We start from the raw sequence: 21,107 nt of genomic DNA on the forward strand, positions 1-21,107 counted from the left end.
GTTCTCCAGCAGGTGGTGCTGTTTGATTAAAAGTTCACCTGTTTGGCGCTCAGCTCAGTCAGAATCAGACCAAGAACGTTACAGCAGCATGAAAGAATAAGACAAGAATCAGAATAAAATTAAATGAATTATATGAAAACAAACTTAACAAATATCCAGATTAAAAAATAGCAAAAAAATAAAATAAATAAATAAAATAAATAGTAACACAAACATGAAACATTCATGGGTTCAGCTTCACGTCATCTGACTCCAGTTTTATCATCTGGGATGAAACGTTACTGAAGGATACGTCTTCACTGCGTTTCATGACAGTCTCACATGAACCGGTTGTGGTTGTTAGATCAGATGCGTCCTTAACCTCCTGAAAACTTTTCATTTCAACACTTTTCATCATTTTGCATATGGCCGGAGACTCATTTTGTCCTGGTAAAAAAGAGTACTATGTTTACAGTGTAAATAATACTACTGGATTCAGATCCACATGGGTTTCAGTTTCCTACATACTGAGCAGGAATTTCTCCAGTCTGTGGACTTTTCCTGGTTCCAGAGACGGAGCTGAGATCAGGTCGACAAAGTCTTAAATTTCCACTTAATGTTTGTACTTGATTTAAACTGATTAAATTAATACAAAAACATATGAAGAATACAGAAGAAAACTTGGTAATTTCCTGTTAATTTGTTCCAGTGTGTCTGTATTTGTTTATAATCTATTTCTTTAGTATAATCTGTTCTTTATTACATAATCGCTGACATTCCTTATTAAAAATGAAGTATGTTGAGTTTTTCTCCAGATCTCAGAGTGTATCTGTGTCCTTGTCTTTGACCTTTTACTGTCGCCTAACTCACTTATAAACACTGAAACTGCTTCTTTTTTTATTTTTCATCTCTGAAATGTTGCATTAATGGGGAAGATTTAGGGAATTCTTGGGTTTGTTACTTCTAGATTAGATTACTTTAATTCTGTGTTGGTTTGTTGTTCTAAAGCTTCTCTAAACAGCCTCCAACTGATGGGGAGGAGCGATCACATTTCCCCAGTCCTGCTTCTCTTATTGAGTTCCAGGGTTGAAGTTCTGCTCCTACATATAAAGCTGGTGTTGATCTCGCTACATCTCCTTGGTCCACATGGCCCAACGACAACACCCTGTTGGTTCCCGTTGAAGGCAGAACCTTCAGCTATCAGACTCCTGAGGAACCAGCTACCAGTCGTGCTCCGGATCTGGACTCTGTCTCTACTTTTAAGATGAGGCTTTTAAGGAGGTTTAGCTCAGCTGGTTCAGAGTTTACTATGTGCAGCATGTTGTTAGTTTTATTTTTTTCTACAGTTCCACTTTTAAATGGAAGCTGAGTGGTAACAGATGTGGACTTGGGTCTGGAGAACCTGGGTTCTGGCAACAGAGGTGAACCACTGTGGGCCCCTGAGCAAGGCCCTTAACCCCCCAACTTCTGCCCAGGTGCTGGAAAATGGCAGGAAATCCTACAGTTACAAGGGATGGGTTAAGATATATGCTGACAAATAAAGATTTAATTTCATTATAACATTTTAATTTGCTTATCTTTGCTTCCTTATTCATTTTATTATATTTCATTTATATTTATTTACATTTATTGTATTTATTATTTAATTCTTCTATTTTCATTGATGTGAAGCACTGAGTTGCAGTTCTGGTGCTACATAAAGAGGTCATCTCTTTTCTGCTTTCTTCTATCATTACATTTCTCTTTAATTCACTTGGACGAGTATCAACAATATAACATGAGAAAATCTTTAGATGGAATTAATTGAGATTGTTTTGTTGTTGTTTCTGGCTCAGCTGCAGAGCATCTTGACTTTTTCCATCATAAAGATTTTCCTGTTAAATTCTGAGAAAAGATCATTGTGATGCGAGAGAGCTTCTGTCATGTTGGGCTAATTTCTGAATCTTGGATGATGTTTTACAAATTAAATGTGATGACAATTTCCACCAAAAATAAATCTGTCAAAAGGAGGAAACGTTATTTTCTCCAGCTGTTTATTTGAAGCATAAACAAACCTGCTAACACACAAACTTCATCGATAAGGAAAAAGAGCAGAAGTGGCTGAAAGCTGCAGAAATGATCTGAATGTTCATGTTCCAGACAGATCACGTGATCTTCCTCAGCTGAGTTTCTAATGTTTCTAATGTTCATCCAAACCGTGATTCAGTCATTTTTCCTTCCGCCCGCTGCAGCTCAGCCTCTGGATAAAAACTTGTGTTTAACACATTCACTTCCTGTGCTGGGATTCAACCCAGCAACCCCAGACAGGAACTAACAGCGAATTTCAAGCAGCAACAAAAAGGCACCGCGGCGGGAAGAAAACGATTCGAGTTTCTCCGGTTTTCTGTCTCAGTTCCGGTGTGTTTCATTGGTCCGGCTCAAAATGAGGACAAAGGGCACCAGGGCTCCTCTAGCCTCCGCGGGGGAGGGCAACACCTCCGACAGGAACCCCTCCCTCTCCTCCCGCACCTCGAATTGCCGCACGTGGCTCCTGTTGACGCAGTAGATCCGATCCTCCAGCACCGCGCAGCGGAACGGCAGCGGGTTCTCCAGCGGGAAGAACGCGCCGCCGAGCCACACCTTCACCACCGTGTTGTACCTATACACGCTCACTCCCGCGCGCTCCCGGTCCACGTCGAAGCGGTACGCGACGCTCCGGTGCGCCACCATGTCCGTTGAGCGGCGCCGGCTCTCGTTAAATGGACACTCCTCCCATTCGTCCCGGCGGCAGTCGTAGCGCAGCAGTCGGTAGAAGAGCGAGCCACCCGACACGAACAGGTCCCCGCCGCAGGAGGTCGCCTCGTGCGCTACGGCGAAGGAACCTTTGGGCAGCGGTGCCACCTGACTCCACCTGTCTGCGCGCGGATCGTAGCGCTCCACCGTGAACAGACACTCCCCCCCGATGGCGTAGAGGTATCCGTCCATGGAGACCAGCTGGAGCTGACAGCGCGGCTGCGTTAGCGGGCGGATCTGGCTCCACAGGCCGGTCAACGGGTTGTAGCAGAACACTCGGTCCGACGCTGCGGGGCGGCCGTCTCCGTGCATCTTCATGCCCCCCGCTACAAACAGGTAGTTGTACATGGTGCACATCCCGGAGCCTTTAGCTGGAACCTCCTTTGGCAGGCTGGTCAGTACCTCCCACCGCCGCGTGTCCGGGTGGAGGTAGAACACCCGCCGCGGGGCGTTGTCCTCCGGGACGGGCAGCTGCGGGCTCTGTGGTCGGCTGCCCTCTCGGCTCCCCCCGCGGTCGTACACCTCACAGGTTTCGGACACCGCCAGCACCTTCTTCCCTTCCAACCTCTGTGCCAAGATGAGCTCCCTCTCCCCCGCCGCCAGCCGTCCGTATGCGGCGGGGGTCCGCAGCACCTCCAGGTAGTGGTCGCTCATGTAGCGGAAGATTCGCCGCTTCTCCTCCTCCGCGCCTTCGCGCTTTGCTTTTGTCAGAAGCTCGCAGCAGTTTTCTGCGCTGATCCGCTGCGACATGTCCGCAGCTGCTGATCCGAGGTTTGAACAAAGATCCCCAGAGGACAAGTCTGCCTCCTGACCCCCACCAGCCTGCATCATGGCAGGTTGCGCCGATACGGGTCCGGTCAGCGCAGATTATGCATCTGAAGATCCAGACCTCTGTCTACTCTGTCTTTTCTCGCCACAGTCGACGCCCTGTTCGCTCCTCTTTATTCCTCCTGTTGCTAGAAGTTTTTCTTCCTGTTCACGCGCAGTTCTGACCCGCCTCTCTCGGAACAATAGTCTCCTCTAGGTTCTCCATCCTCCGCCCCTCCGCCGGGCCGCGGTGATTCCTGCTGCCCAACTTTCCCGCCTGCTGACCGGCTCGATTCGCTGCGTCTTCGGGCACAAAGACAACCAGTGTCCGCTGGACTTTTCCTCTTCCCGAAGCTCCACGCTGGACTCTGTCACGCCCTGTGACACGAAGGGTCCTCCCCGGAGAACACTCTGAGGAACAATGGATCTACACAGAACCGCAGCACGGTTCCAGAACCGCCGCAGAACCGCGCTGCGGAGTCACTGTACGAGCTTCTGTTTTTTTATTGATAATTTGAATAATGTTAATTAAAAACAGTGGCAGTGGTCACGTGGCACAGAAGGTTCGATACGTCCAGAACAGATTTACAACCCAATCAGCAAACACGAGCAGAATTAAAACCTCACATGGGCTGTAAATCTCTGTGTTTAGACCCGAGAGTTCAGGAACACCTGAACCTGAAGTCTGATGGATGGCTGAGCTGTCCGTGGTTCTGATCGTGGAGCAGCTGTCCAAAAGACCTGGAAAATAAAGTGATCAGAAACTGGTCAGAAGTTTCCACATGTTCCACAACGAGCAGAACCATTAACAGGACAAACTGTGTAACAAATTTATTTATTCATACAGAACTCATGTACTCCTCCACCTCCACCCACTCCGTCCTCCGTGATGCTGATCACATCCCAGCATACAAAGAGCTCAGTCAGTGAACAACTGGCATGAAATAAATCTGAGTATTTATCCCCAAACAGAAACAACACAACTGCAGCAGAACCCAAACATCGTCCAAAAGGTGGGGAGTTTTTCAGAGATGCAACAAGAAGTTAAATCAGTCATTTGTTCATTTTTGATTTTCTTCGGCCACCTGTGGGTCATAAAGAAAGTTTTCCTTTCAGATCATTTTTATGTCAAACGCCACCGTTTTGGTTTCACGGATTTTAGTGAGAAAGGATTTCTCTTTCCAATAATCCTCTGATGCATAAATTATTAAAAAAATAAAACCACACAGTTCACATACAATATTTTACTTCTTCAAACATGATGCCTTCTTTTAGTTTGAGTCTTATTTGACTTTATTTAGTTTATTTATTTTAATTTCAATTAATGAAAGAATACATTTATTCATTATCTTGACCACTTAGTGCATTACCAGTCGCAGGTAAGCTGGAGCCCATCCCAGCATTTTAACAGGTGAGAGGCAGGTACACCAGTCTGTCGCAAGACTGAAAGAATTCATATTATATTTAAATATTTTACAAAAATATAGCTGTGAGGTAAATTGGTAATGAATGTAAGTATTAAATTTTACACAATGAATGTATTGGATGACTCACTAATGTCCAGTGAAGTGGTTAAAATGCAAATATACCATCTTCACCCATGCATGTATTTTTTTTAAGAATGAAAGGTTCATTTTTCTAAAAAGTTAACAGGACATTGGGGACAAATTTACTACCCTTTCAGGACAGAGCAGTCCCCTCCCCAAGACAGCTATAAAATATACAGATTAATGTTTTTCTTTGTGAAAACAACCAAATATCCAATTATTCACATCTTTTTATTATGAATATTTTTTTGGTAATTTGACTTGTTTTGTCCTCCAAGGACCTGAAAGTGTGGTAAAATTTAAATCTGACACTGCTAACCAGTGATGCATCAAATCAAATATATATATATATTTAACTATATTTAACCCCTTGATCTCTGACAAACAACAAACCTGTTTTCTGTGCATGAGTGAGGACAGCATATTTGCAAATTAATGACTTTATTGGACATTAGTCATCCAACTCACGGTAACCTGCTGAAGAATAATGCATGTATAAAATTTAAAATCACACATTGTCTCATTGCCTTTCTCATGAAGGGTTTTTATTCAATATTTTTAAGTTTTTGTCCCTCTGGTTCATCCTGAAGAGTCCCGAAGCTGCAGAGGTGAGTCCGTTTACTGCAGCAGGATCAATAACTTCTCTTCACTTTGTCTGATTCTGAACCAGAATGAAATGCCAATAAATCTGAGTGTAGATTTGTTCATTTGTGAATAATCAGGTTGCAGCTGCAGCTTCCTGGTGTTGCAGCTACTCTGTGACTCTGCACCGATTTCTGCTGAGATCAGCTGCTTTTTCCCATGTCTGTGGATCAGAGCGTCCTGAATCCAGAACAAACTCTCAGCATTGCCTTCATCATAGCTTCGTCATTTCCCCACATCAAGCCTTCATGTTGCAGTTTTTTCTTTTTAAGGTTTGACCTGAACAAAATCAGAAAAACAAAACAATGTTTGGTTTCCAGTCTCACTTTATTCATCTTCTTGACAATCAGCTGAGCAACCATCAGGGACTCTGAGGAAATAAAACAGCTTCTTCTGCTGCTGCTCAGTGTTTAGCTGCAGCGATGCTGCAAAGCAGAGGAGCTTTAGCCACATTACAGCATCTGTAGCCTTAGAGATTCACATTTATAGACTATAGAAACACATGAGGAAGCATGCTAAAGCTGAATTTTGTTTTTACCAAAAGGATTGCAGATTTAGCCACAGAACACGGGCAAAAATGTATGATTATCAGCAGCTGAATTATGTTATACCGAGCAACATATTAGCCCAATCTCAGCAAGCCTCTTTAATGTGGCACAAGTCTTTAATTCTCATTAAACTGAGTTATTTTACACAATTTCTAGAATTTAACAGGAAATCTTTTTATTACATAGTTCTTCTGTGTTAAACAGCAGAAAGTCGAGTCTGTGAGAACAAATCAATGGACTACATTCTTGTGAGTATTCATGGTTTTGCTGCAAAATTCAGTTGGTCAGACAGCTGTGTGTGTGTGTGTGTGTGTGTGTGTGTGTGTGTGTGTGTGTGTGTGTGTGTGTGTGTGTGTGTGTGTTTGTATACAGGATGGACAAGACATGCCTGACTTCCTGCTTCAGGTGAGAGGAGACATGCAGAAACTCTGGGTTTCTTGACAGAGTCAGTTACCATGGCAACAGGCTCAGGCTCAAGTCCAAGTTTCACTCGACTCAGGGTCAACATACTTAGTAGCTGTGTCCCAATTCAGGGCCTAGACACTTTGGACTGCTCATAATAAGTAGGCTAGGGAGGGTCGTTGCACGAACGCTCGTACCATGAGACAGCCCACCTAGCCAATGAGAATTTCCCATAGCAGCAACATAGGATGTTGAATCACTTAAAACTCAGAATTTCCAAAGTTTTGCATATCATAGGATACTGTAGTCATCGTTAACACAGGTTGAGTGGGTTTTATCTTACCTTTTTAACTAAACAATATTTTAAAGTAATACATTTAAAAAAGCTATCTGAGGCTATCTGTTATTTTCCAGCAGGTACACTCTTCATTACCCCCTTAAAGATCCACAAATATCAAATATTACATGATTTTAATGCAACCATTAAATATGTGATTTAATGTATTTGGATTTGTTAGATTTCTACTAAAGTGAGGTAAACGAGAAAGGTCATCATCTTCAGAACATCATCTTCTGCAAAATTAATTCTGGGACAAAAGAGGCCACGAAGGATCCTCCACCAGTAGCCTTCGCTACAGGCCAAACAAAGGGAAGGTTTGCAAGGTGGATTCAGAGACGCCTTCCAAATGGGTCTGTGCTTGGCATGCCACTGTGATGTATATAGCAGACGAACCTGCACTTCGAATTGCGAAGACATAACCCACTTTCTGGAACTACCCCCATGTTAGAAAGAGAGTTAGCATACGGACAAATCTGATCACTGTTGGTGTCTTGTGGTTTTGTTTTCTTTCTATGGTGGAGCTGAAGTTGGGGCTGGAAGAGTTGGAGACAGTTGTGTTGGTTAATTATGAACAATAGGTAAAATTTAATAGTTTTATAAGAAGCAAAAGTAAATTGAAGAATCAGGTGTGGCTGAAAGTTCACTGCTGCCAAACTTTGAGTGGATATGCCCCCAAAATCTCTCAGACTTTGAATGATATTTGTAAAAAATTTGTTTTAACAATAAAATCTAACCAAAAATTAGAGACAAATAAGTAAAGGTCAGTTGTTTAGCTCTAAAGTTCCTTCTTCATAAAACATCCGAGCACCATTAGCTAACATTAGGTTAGCTTGATACCTGAAAGTAGAGCGGTAACCTAGCAACAAAATCCCGGATGCGGTTTTCAACCCCAGAGTTCATTTGTACAGATTAGGTTTGTGACTTTTCACTTTTCATGTTAAGTCTGTTAGTTTAAGTTAAATGTTTGGTAGCTTGCTAGCATCTGACTAGCTGTGTGTTTGAGGAGCTATGCTAACTGCTAGCTTAGCTTGCTAAATTATATTTGATTGACATATTTTTAAGCTGGTAACTGTGAAAATTAGCAGCTGTTTAGCAATACTTTTTGGTTTTAACGTCAAATAATTCAAATGACAAACTTCTATGGAGAAACATAATATCAGGTAGTAACATGCTCATTTTCTTTAAGATTCGCTAACCAGCTGCTCAGTTCAACAGATTCAGTTAGAATCAGATGTAAATACAAATGAAACACACGAACAATCTAGAAACCCAAGTCCAAATACTAGCGGAAAGACCTCTGAATCATCTGAGACTGAAGTCAGTGATGATGAAGATTCCAGTGATGAGGAATGGCAGAAACCTTTGTCACATTCTGGAGCTGAAACCGAAGACAATGACAGTGATTGTAAGCAGAGCGGGGCACCGATGTCGGGTGAAAATAATCATACAACATGTGACACTGTAAAAATCGTCTTTAGCTGCTTTGAATGTGGAGAAGAATTTCTCTCTAAGAGGTCTCTGCAGAGACACATGAGAAGCCATCCAGGAAACAGGTCATCCAGGTGTTTGGTAAAGAAAAAGTCCTTGAAAGAAAAAGAAAAAGTCCACACAGGAGAGAAACCATTTGCTTGTGATGTTTGTGGGAAAAGGTTTACAGTACATAGTAATCTTAAAAGACACCTGAGAGTCCACACAGGAGAGAAACCGACTTGATTGTGAATTTTGGGTGAAGTTTAAATATCTGTATGGTCTTTAAGCATACAGAAAACACAGACTAAGACGTGCATAGTAGCAGATAAGTGTGAAAATTAGCTGTGAGTGTTGAACAAAAGCAGAACTGAGTGAAAACAGAGAAAAAAGCTGTCAGCATTGCGTTTTATAAGAAGTGGTGGCTTCATTGTCTTGTGGTGTTTTAGTTTCTATCAGACTACTGCCTTTTATTTTTATCCCTGCTTTGTTTAACTAAAATATTTTTTTGTAATTACACTTTATATCAGTATCTTAAAGTAGCTGTTCTTAAAATCTTTTATGATGCACTTCCAGTTTTTGTGTTGCGTTCTCTTAAAGACAGAAAATTATTTAGTCAGTTAACCTATGTTTTATCTTTTGTTTGTTCATTAGAAGAGTGATGTTTAAATAAAGAAGTTCATGAAAACAGCTCATTGATGTGGCGTCATCCTTAAATGAAAGTAGAACTTTTTAAGAGAAACTGTTTCAGAATTTGTCACTTTCTGTACGTTAGATACAGCTGTTTAAATAAACGCTCACATTTCAACTTCTGAATGGACCAAAACAAAACATACATATTTAGGAATAACCATGGAAGCTGGAGGCAGGGCAACACCGTCTCAGATCTCCGGTGTGGAGAGTTGTTTTGGAGAAATATGAAGGAAAATAACGTGATGTGTGCACGACTGTTGACTGAGTTAATCTACCAATAGTGTGAGAGGAACGCAGCTTTGCTTTCAATCAAATGCACTGATAACCAATCAGAAGTTAAGATCGGAACTTGGTCTTGGAAAATGTGTGTTTGAGAGATGCAGCTTAGATGTATGCTACACCACAGATACAGCAGAGACGTTGGTGAATAGCTGTAAACGAAGGCTTTAGTAGGTAGGTTCAGTTTATTAGTGGGATGGAAGGTAAGTTTGTGAACCCTGGTTATTATCTGTTATTTACGCCACATGTTCTCAGCTGCATGTGCATGGACACTTTTCTGTCCACATTGGGGTGGAGAACTTTGATCGTGCAGCCATGTAGAGTCAGAAATATGATAAATGAAATGTGGTTGTTTAGTTTTTAAACACTGTCCCTCACTGTTTGTAGAGGAAGTGTTCAGAGACATCAGCTGAAGTTAGCTTCTGATCTGTGACATGCTAAAATGGGGATTTTAAGGCTTTTTAGGGGACCTTCACCACATTAGACCAAGTCCTGCTGAAAAACTGTAAGACTTTGGATGTTTATATTTGAACAGAATTTTTCTACAGAGCATGAAGATTCATTAACACACAGTTTCTGATTTGTCAAAACTTTATTCCATTTATAAAAATGCAAATGTACCCTTTTAAAAAAGCATTTATGTATTGTTTGTTTGTAAACCACATTAGACCTTCAGTCAGTTCCAGAAACCAGACCTCCCTGATGTGGGTGCAGAACAAAAAATACACCCTACTCTTATTCTGAATGATATATGAAGGTGATGATAATAAAATACTTTGATAGGACTAAACTGTTGGTGAGTGGTCATGAGTTTCCTTCGTTGGAGCACAAGCTTTTCCCTGCCTCTGGCTCACACCGCCTTCGGTCTCCTTCCAGTCATGGATGAGAGCGCCCCAGAAGAGAAGACACCTACTCTGCCTCTCATTATCTGCCTTACTGTCTGGCAGTAGTGGAGAACCACTGTTTCCTTCTTATCCATCACCCTCATACCATCTGCACTGTTCCCTCTAATCACAGAACTGGCTCTAATTGGTTGGTCTTACAAGCTGTTTTGTTCTAGGTGTGTGTTTAACCTTTGTGTCCTGTTTATTTGGTGATACAGTCAAACACAAGGCACATTATTGTATGCTCATTATTTGAAGCGATGAAATAAAAAAATATAACCCAACAATCCTTACTTTTACAACTTTTTAAGGTGTAAACACTTATAAGAGAATATTTCAAGTAAATACTCATAAAATGAATAGTCATCAGAGGCACTATGTGATTACTTATATTCTGGCATGAAACAACATTACATGGCAGTAGGGATCTTTGTAGGGTCCAATATTCTTTCTTTAGGGCAAATATCTCCACATCCAGACCTCTTGGGCCAATGTTCAATTTTCAATGTGTCCCTGCTGCAACACAGCTGACTCAAATTAATGAGTCATTAGCTACGTTTACATGGAGCATTTTTAATCTGATCAAAATTACAATCAGAATAAAGATGTGTCATGTAAACATGTCAGCTGATCCGATCGGCCTTGAGAGAGGTGGTTTAAACCTTTTCATGACCGGATCAGCAGGAAAAAATAACCATGTTTACACTTGTTCCGATTGTTTCTGTGGTGTATGTTGTTTCTGCTCGTGCTTGAACCACATGGGGCTTACGTGACGTGATGAGTTTCAGGGAAGATGTGAACAATGGCAACAGCAAAACAAAACAGGACTGGCAGATACAATATTTTTCTTAGAAACTGAACAAGTATTGTGCTTTTCGGCATTCAGAAGGCTCAAAATAAAAAAACACTTGTTCTAGACACTGCGTATGTCAAAAGCAACAGTCATATTAAATCTGTCCATCACGTAAATACAACTGGTCATTTTATCTAGCGCCATGTAAACATGTCTGCTGGAATCTGTGATCAGTTTGATTTCAGTCTGATAAATGAAATATTTGTCCATCTGAACGTAGCTACTGTGCAGAACCTTATAAGCTGTTGGGCCCATTTCATTTGAGTCAAGTGTGTTGGAGCAGGGAAACACTGAAACTCTACAAAACAACTAATTTAAAGAAAAACAATAAACGGAGCCTCCAGTTATTTATTTGTGCAAGACACTTAGGGTACATTCACACCTGGATGGTCTGGGGGACGTGGTTTGAAAAAAACAATGCACTTTACTCGAGTGGACCAAACCAACAGGAAAACGTCATGTGGTTACATCAACCCTGCCAGGAAACCCAGCCAGGATGTGTTCCTTAATACACAATTATGATATCAGTCTATGACGTCATGATAATGCTGTTAGTATTAATGATGATGATGATGGGTATTTTGCCTGTTTAAAGCAAGTTGTTGAGCATTAATTTTTGTATTGTATTGATTATCTTTTATTTAATTGTAGACAAGAAGAGGCAGTGATGGCGTTGGGCAGGTAGACATCTGTCATGGACCTTAGTCTTCTCGTTGAGAGCATAGGTAATGATGACCAGCATTTCTTTAAAGCAGACCAAACAGCGCCAGTGTGAATGCACACTTAGTGAAATTTTGTAAGGCATGCTAGTTTCTAGATTCTCAGATTATATTTTTATATTTGAGTATCATCTGCATATTTGTGGTAAAAAATTGTTTTTCATGATCTTGGATGCATGTAGATATTTTATAAAAGAGGTCCCAGAAAAGATCTCTGTGAGACTCCACGTATCAATTTTGTGAACTCAGACATATGATTGCCAATAACCACAAAGTAATTTCTATCTCTTAAATATGACTTGATCCAATTTAGTGCCATGTCAGAGAGTATCCCCCATCCAAATTTTACAGTTTCCAACGTGACGCTGCAGTACAATATTTACTAAAAACAATAAAAGAGAAGCAAATTAAATGAGAAGCATTTTATGGTCTTATTGGAACTTTTTTTTACATAGTCTGAGAACCCTGATTTTTATCTTGTGATTACTGCAATTGTTTAACAGACAAGAATCAGATTCAGACTTGAGTCTCTCAGGCCTCAAGCTCAGATCCATAGATCCACCAGCTGGGTGTCCTCACATGGTGAAGGATGAGCCGGTGTCGCTGGATACGTCCACTGAGCGACGGACTGAGGACATGTAGATCTCGGAAGTGACCCTGGAGAAGCGGCGTGGGGTGATGTACTTCTTACTGACACACCACAGATCCTGGAAGATCCTCCTGAAATGGTTCCTGAACTTCACCCCGATGAAGGCGTACAGCACCGGGTTCAGGCAGCAGTGCAGATATGCCACGGACTGCATCACCGCCAGCGCCGTCTTCCAAGCATCCAAAGCTGAACAGGCATCCAACTGGAACATCTTGACTGTGTCGCATAGTAGAACCAGATTGTAGGGCAGGTGGCAGACGATGAACACCACCACCACTGCCAGCACCACCCGAACCGCTTTGTGTCGCTGGAAGTTTTTGGCTTTCATCAGGGTGACTATGATGGAGGCATAACAGAAGATCATGATGAACAGCGGCAGGAAGAAGCCAACAGCCAGCTGGGTGCTGGGGATGGCCACTTTGGCTTTCAGGGCTGTGTCCCTGTCCTCAAACCTCAGCTCACAGACATATCGTGGAGGCGAGGAAGTCTGGTCCTCATCTTCATCATCAACCATCATGAAGGGACGGAAGTGCGTTGGCTGGTAAAACTGGTAGAAGTAGAAGGTGGGGACGGACACCAGTATGGCAAAGGTCCATATGACGGCACAGATAAGGCGGCTGTATGACAGCGAGCGCAGCCTGAAGCTACGACGAGCCTGGACAATGGCGATGTAGCGATCGGTGCTGATGCAGGCGAGCAGCAACATGCCGCTGTACAGGTTCACACTGTAGGAGCCACGCAACAGCTTACAGGCCACCGGCCCCATCGACCAGGAAGACCGTTCGTTGTAGACGAGGAAAGGCAGTGCTAGCACGAACAGGAGGTCAGCAATGGCGACGTTGAGCAGATAGACATCAGTCATGGACTTAGTCTTCTTGTAGAGAGCGTAAGTGATGATCACCAGACTGTTCCCCACAAAGCCCAGGATGCAGATGATGGGGTGAACATACAGGCCGAGAGCACTGCTCACACTGTGGCTCATACTGTAAAGACAAGGAGGAACTAACTCTCCTGGGTATTCGGTATAGTTATAGTAATCGGAAAAGTCACTGTATGACGTAGAGTCATTGAGTTTTGGGTCTTGTGTTGAGTCACTCATCTTCTTTCACTGTAAAAAAAAAAAAAAAAAAAAAGGTTATTCAAATTTGTGGAGGACTCATTCGGTAGTTTGATGTTAAAGTTGTTGAAGTTTAAAGCGAAGGTTTTGCTCTTAGGAGGAAAGAGAGGAGGACGTACAGGCACTACAGATAGGAAAAATTTGGTCAAAGTTTGTTCTTATAAGGACATTCTGTAGAGAAAGAAGTTCCATTTGTAATAGGTACAGTGTTGGGACTCCTTTTTTAAAACAACACACCACATCTTTGGGACCAGTCATCCTTTCTCATGGCTTCTCAGGTACACAGATGATACCAAACTCTACCCTTCAGTCCATCAGACGACCTCACAGGCTCAGCAGGAATCTCGTCTGTCAGAGATTTCCACATGAATGAAGGTACATCACCTTAAACTAAATACCTTTCACCAAGGACTCCAGCTCTGGATGGGATGGTTTGGTAAACCCTGGTCTCTGTTGCATTTTTACAACAGTCAACAGTACATTTACCTGGTAAGCCAAGTAGTTATAGGTGTGTCGGCTACGTTAAAGCGTGATGTGATGTCCACGCATATCCTTTCATTCTTTCATTCATTCATTGTCTGTACCTTTTCATCCAATTAAGGGTCACAGGGAAGCTGGAGGAATTAACAGGGGAAAGGGTACGTCCATCGCAGGGCCAACACAGAGAGACAAACAACCATTCACACTCACACCCAGGGAGAATTTAGAGTAATCAATTAACTTAGCATGCATGTCTTTGGATGGTGGGAGGAAGCCGGAGAACCCGGAGAGAACCCACACATACACGGGGATAACATGCAAACTCCACACAGAAAGGCCACAGTTTGAACCTCCCCCAAGCCAAGGCTCGAACCAGCAACCTTCTTGCTGTGAGGCTGTGGGACTAACCACCACACCACACCACCTGTATCCACGCAAATCCTTCCTGGTATTATAACAAAGGAGATCACGGACACAAAGGAGAATGAGGGACATCCAGCAGCTTGTGATCTTTTTTCTTGCCATGTGGCTTTAAAAAAAATCCATACTAAACATGGTTTTGTTCCTGCTTTTTTTCTCATTACAGAGTCGCACGGGAAGTGACTGTTCTTTTGACCAATCAGCTGATTATTATTTGTGAAGCTCCATCTTTTAGGGTTGGATTATTGAGATTAGGACCCCTATGGAAAAGTCCAATAAAACACAAGTAGGAAGGCTCAAATATTCTGGTAGCCTTCCCAGTTTTTGCTTGTGGAAATGCAAAAAACAAAGAAAAAAAGCATACTGACCCATCCTCTACCAAACTAGACCTAATGGTGGAAACAAGGATTATGACTGAATCTGACTTAGTTTCTCACCAGCTCCTGGTACAGACCATGGTTATCTTTTACACTGAAACAACAAACTGTCCAGAGACCATCTGCTTTTCCTTTGGAGTCACTGAATAATGATGTATTGAATCAATACATGATGGTAGATTCAAAAGACTTGATAATGAACCTTAGCTCCAGATACACAGTAGAAGAGCGCACCCCCAAGTCCCCACACTGCTTCCTCATCTTAACACGTTGGTGGGATTGAAGAACGTATTCCCTCCAAAGACCCACAATGTCTTGAGTCAAGATCAGCAGCGCCCACTGTACACAGTGGTGATAGTTCACAGCATCCCCCTCCTGAGCTGCCAGATGGTGGACCAGAATATCCATTAAATCCAATAACATTTTATAAATGACTACTTACATTATTTCATCATGTAAGTAGTAATTTATAAAATGTTATTACATATAAATATTGATATTGAATAGTGAAAACTTTATGTTAATATTTTATAATAAACCTGACATTTCCCTGGAAGGACGCCATCGATGAAGCGTTTGAGCAGAAGAAGCGGCGCTAAAGCAGCTGAGGCAGAGGGCAGATGCTGGAAGGTAGGGGTGCGCCGGGTGGAGGCGGGGTGGAGCTTCGTAGCCAGCACAACAACGAAGCTCCTTAGGGAGGTCGGTGTCAGGGACAGGCTGTCACAGAGCTGGCCACCACTGCCGAGAGGACCAGCCACTGGCTGTGGCTGAAGCGCAGCGACACCACCTGGGCCACCCGGCGGACACCCGGGCTTCATCCACCTGTGGTGGGCCTGCACTGTGATAAACACCCCGTGATACTGAGGTACACAACTGAACATGGGTCCTGTTGGTGAAGTCAAGTCAGATTTATTTATAAAACACATAAAAAAAAAACTCAGTTGACCAAAGTGCTGTACAAAGCAAAGCAGATAAAATGCCCATTAAAATAAAATGAACCAATTTATCTCATAAAACAAAGAATAAGAATAAAGTAAAATTACATCAAAATGACATAAAACACATTAGAACATAAATACAATAAAAACTCAATTAAAATGCTCAAGCTGGAGGAAAAGCCAGTGAGAAAAGGTGTTTTAATAATGATTTAAAAAGAAAAAGTTCTGTCACCTTCAGCCTTATAGCAGCCGTCCGGCGAGAGTGGGCCAAACATCAATCCTTTTAATACCAATATTTTTAATCATTTTTATTTGACTAGTTTTACCCTTTTAAATTAAAACACTTTCTAAATTTTAACTATAAAACAGTTTAAAGTTTGAAATTTGATGTGAATATTTTTATTGCTAGTATAACAGGTTTCACCCTGCAGAACAAAGATGGGAACTTCACTCACTAATCTTGATATTTTATGACCGTTTCTGATGTTTTTATGACTATTTATGTCATTATAAGAGGAAAATATGGTGAAACATGGAAAAGAAAAATGTTGACATTTATTCCCACACGTCACAGGAATGTTTTCAGTCACTCCTCTGGAGATGAATTTGGATCTTTCACATGTTTATAAACAGAAATACAGTAAAGACCCTGAAACCACGACCTCATTTACAACAGAGAAAAGAAGTTTCCTGTCATAGTGCAGAAGTTTTCATTACTGATGTTTCTTCATGTGAATTTCATCGTTTTCCCACAACAACAGAGCAGCACACGGTTTGAAAATTGTCACTAAATATTAAATATGTCGTCTCAGGTGCAGCTGCACCAACATTATTAGAACCAAAGCTACAGAAGATGTTTCTCAGTGGCATTTTTCAGCCTCCACACTTTGTTCATGACAGAAATTCTGTTTCTCACTTTGACTTTCTAACAGTTTCATTGAGTCTCGATGTAAGAAGCATCAAACTCTGACATTAGAAATGTAAATGATCTGAAAGGAGCTTCTGCGTTCGAAGGTTTGGTTCTGCTGATAAACACGGTGGTGGTTTCCCATGAAGATGTGCTAGTTGTGGTCCATCAGGGGGTGAAGCTGTGACTTGAGCTCGCTCTCAGGTGTGTCTCAGAGGAAGTTTGCAGAAAAGAGGTCAGCTGACTGCAGTGACCCAGTTCATGTGTGGTTTGTTATCTTCTCACACAAATCAGAAGAACCGAAACCTCGGATGACTCAGTTTCATGATTTCACCTCAGAGATGATCACTTTTTACACACTACCTTTAATAATAAATGATGTCTTTACTAACATTTTAATAAGTAATCTGAATATTATCACATTTTTATTGCTGAATTATTTGCTTTACTAAAATAAAACGGTATTTCCAGTCTATTTTTTCTGCTACACAGCAGATGTGTTTGTTTTTCATTATTATTACATTTATTTAACTGAATTTACCATAAATAAATCCTGTTTTAGTGAAATTTTAAGATTTAACTTAAAGAACAGTGTTTTGTGCACATGACCTAACTATAAATAAAACAGTCACTTAATGAGGGCAAAGTAGTGGTGGCAGCACAGCTGGACTTTAACAAACCTCTAATAGAGGGAATCATGAAATTTTTAAATAATTAGCTAAACCTGAATGTGTGAAATGATGCAGTAACGTGGTTTGGTTCATATCTGGAACAAAGCAAGCAGGGCGTCAGAATATCATCTTTTCAGACTGGTTCCACAAGACACAGTTTTAGTCCCTTTACTTTTTTAGTTTATATTTAAATGGTTTACCAGGAAGCTGGAAAAGGGCCCCATGCAGGATGTATGCAGATGATACAGTCATTTATGTGTCTGGAAAAATAAAAACCCCCAAAACAAATATCTGCTGTGTGACATTGGCTTTGATACGTTAAAACTTTGCACAACTGTCAAAACAAACTTAATTTTTTTCAATTTAATAAGACTACGCATACATATCTCTCAAAGCAGCACAACAGTTTATGCACACAATGATATTTTCTTTCTTATCGCATTGTGTGGCCTTTCGGGATCATTTAATAACAGGTATACTGGGGGAAAAAATCAGTCAGATAGCATCACCGTTTCATCCAGTGTTTTGACAGTTTTGTTAATTTCTTGCTCATGAGACAGAATTTTAAGAGTTCAAACAATCTTGCAGCAGAAACATGATGTGAACTGGTAAACAAACAAAGAGATTAAGGTGCATTTAAATTGAAACTGACTTTTCAATGAGGGTAAATATTACTACAGAAAACATTAAAACTGACTGAACACAAGGTTTTTACCATCAAAATGTAAAACATTTAGAAACTGAAGCTCGTGTTTAATAGAAAACCAGTTTCGTTAATGGTTCAGCTGCAGAAGCTGCAGTTCTGTTTTCAGAACTGAGTTTTATGAAGCGCAGCTAAAACCGGCACACATAAAATAATAAATCAGATATTAAGATTTGACTTCTGCTTTGTTTCAGCCTGACGTGTTTCTCATGGATGTCTCGCCTCGTTTAACTTCTGCAGCTGCAGAATCCTTCAAACATGTTGAGATCTGCATCATCAGCCTCCATCTGACTCTTCTTTTGTTTGAGGATCCAACAAACTGATCCAGAACCAGTGGAGTCCATCTCATCTTAGACCAGCTGGATATTTGAGGAAAGTTCTGGAGTCTGAGAGGAGGCTTTCCTGTGTGCCCGGTCAGGACAAACCGGTTCATAAAAATAGTTTTTTGTGACGTTAAACAAGGAGAAAGTCAGGGTCAGATGTTTATGTTTCTGTCTCTCTGCAGGTGACATTTAAAATACGGGAAGTTCAAACGAGCATCAACTGAGCAGAAGTTGTGAATAAGAACATGAGGAACTTTCTTTTTTAAACATCACCTCATTTCTTCTGTCTGAAATGTCACTGTTAGCATTTAAAGGATCAGCGTGTAGAACCATTTATTTATAACTTTGGCTGAAGTTTAAAGCAGGTTTGGATTTAAGTTTTAAAAATGTAAAACTCTGGATTGAAGGAGCGGGTTCAGAGGTCAGGATGCTCACCGAGTTCAGAGCGAATGTTTTACAACCTGGAATTAAAGAGCAAGTTTGGGGGCGAGGACTAAAATCCAAAGTTAAGAAATCCGGATTGAAATGTCAGATTTAAGCAGACAGACGGACGAACGCTCAAAATTTAAACCTGGGATTTACAACCACTGATTCATTTCTAAAACCGACATTTACATTTAGTCATTTATCCAATCTGAAGTATTTTAAAGTTTGGGGGGTTTAAAGATCAGGTTTAAAATGTTTCATTTAGAGGAAAAGACATGTAAAGTGTAAACGTGTAAAATGTTTAAGAGTTCAAAGTTAAAGATTTTTACAGCTTAAATTATTTTATTTTATAATCTGAACAGTTTGTTTTATTTCATTCATTCAGAAAAAGAGACTGCAGTTTAATAAACAAATAATTATGAATATGCAAGTTTAAAGTCAGAGAATATTTCTATCTTCAGACCATTAGCAGATGATGCAGCCACATAAAAACATCATCATCATCTTCATCTGCAGCAGCAGAAAGGGGTTAAAGTGCAAAATAATAAGAAATAAAGTTCATCTCAAAATACCACAATGACCAAGATTTTAATTAGAATATTAAAATGCAAAGTGAATAATTGAATAGTGTAATTGTGAACTTGTATATCTGCAGGAGGAGTTTCATAAAATAGATTAAATCCTAAAACAAATAAACCATGTTTCTGACTCGTCCTGATGTTTGAGGCTGAATTTAACGAGTATTTCTGACGTTTCTTTGTAACGTAGACGCTGCTGCTGCAGTTTTTATCTGAAACGTGGCTTTTCTGCCATTACTCTGTGGTTTCCTGATATTTAGGAGGAATAAATGGTGTTAATTTTACAGATTAAAGAGACTCTGTAGGCGGCGCGAGGTGTTATCAGATAAATGTGGTAGATCTTATCTTCCGTCTAAGCTCAAAGTTAAAAACTAAACTCGTTCAGCTATTGAATCTGAACACAACGCAAATGTTCAAATCGGCAAAAAAAAAGGCCAGAAAAAAAAGTTTTTCTCATGCACAGTAATGAAAGAAGAAGTAACAGTGAAAGAGAAAAAGAAGAAGTGTGATCAGGAGGTTAAAGACGGTTTCATTAAACAGAGCAGACTCACCGCGCGGTGCTGGTTCTGGTCGGTGCCGGAGATGCTGAGGTGCAGGTGTTGATGCTCCACATCGATGTCACTCTGACAATCAAAGGAAATACGAGTGTGCGGTTGCGCTACTTCTAATCACGTCTTCCACTTCCTCCTCCTCTGACTTCCATCAGAAGTTCTTCAGCCTCTCAGCTTCCTCTCAGCGGGTTTTCATCAGCTGACCGAAGCCTTTTTCTCTGGTCCTCTCTGATCATTACAGCCACATCCTTCCAGCATTTCTCTGAGGATAGGGCTGGAACAGTGTGACGGCGTGTTCGTGTGCAGTCTGAACTACCAGCAGCTGTTTAACACCTGCAGTGAACGCATCATTTAACCATCCAGGGTGATTTTTCTGTGGTGTGGTGGTGAAAGAGTGTTGATGCAGCTTCTCTGCATCAGTCTGCTGCTGAGGATTCACCTCTTTGACTCAAATGTCAAAAGTCGAGTTTGTTTATGATTTTTCTGCAGTTTTAAAAGTGCAAATATACAACCAGCAACAAGTTAATGAAAACATAAAAATATAAAAACCAACAACATATTAATAAACAGAAGAAAAATTTTAAAACTAGCTCTAAATTTAGATATCAGACTGCGCTCATTCCCTAATTTCTCTGTTATCTTTTGGTGGGTCCTAAAATACTGTCATCATTAAAAGTTTCTAGTGAGTGTTCTTTGTCTTGCAGCCCCACAGAAACCAACCCAGCCAGAGGACACCCTCCAGACCCTCCCTGCTCTTTATGGGTTTTTGCAGCAATCCCAACTGAAGCCACTGAGCTGACATACAGTTCAGTAACAGTGATCCTGGAGATGCTAGGCTACTGTATTGGTAATGTGAAGGGCAACATGGAGGCACCATGGTGGAGGAGGTTGGAGGCCAAAACCAAGGCAACACAGAGGGAAGTAAGCCAACTCTCAGAACTCCAGAGAGATGCAACCAGAAAGAGCACAGCTACCTTAGAAGTTACCTGAGCCTCTGAAACTGTCAAACTATAACTCCAAGCCTTGCCCACCGGA

The 21,107-nt window shown here is 41.2% G+C and overlaps 2 protein-coding genes across 2 annotated transcripts; both read right to left on the reverse strand.

The window, feature by feature from the left end:
• Positions 1-2,003: 2,003 nt before the first annotated feature.
• Positions 2,004-4,202, reverse strand: LOC121633480 (kelch repeat and BTB domain-containing protein 11-like). Its single transcript, XM_041975554.1, has one exon. It carries the CDS (start codon positions 3,580-3,582, stop codon positions 2,368-2,370), a length of 1,215 nt encoding a protein of 404 aa, XP_041831488.1. The 5' UTR covers positions 3,583-4,202; the 3' UTR covers positions 2,004-2,367.
• A 7,345-nt stretch (positions 4,203-11,547) lies between these two features.
• Positions 11,548-20,598, reverse strand: ccr6a (chemokine (C-C motif) receptor 6a). Its single transcript, XM_041975559.1, has 2 exons — positions 20,073-20,598; positions 11,548-13,689 (listed from the first exon to the last, which is right to left on the reverse strand). Exon 2 carries the CDS (start codon positions 13,678-13,680, stop codon positions 12,508-12,510), a length of 1,173 nt encoding a protein of 390 aa, XP_041831493.1. The 5' UTR covers positions 13,681-13,689; positions 20,073-20,598; the 3' UTR covers positions 11,548-12,507.
• Positions 20,599-21,107: the final 509 nt, after the last annotated feature.

The sequence above is a fragment of the Melanotaenia boesemani genome, chromosome 22 (assembly GCF_017639745.1).
Source record: "Melanotaenia boesemani isolate fMelBoe1 chromosome 22, fMelBoe1.pri, whole genome shotgun sequence".
Lineage (NCBI taxonomy): Eukaryota > Metazoa > Chordata > Actinopteri > Atheriniformes > Melanotaeniidae > Melanotaenia > Melanotaenia boesemani.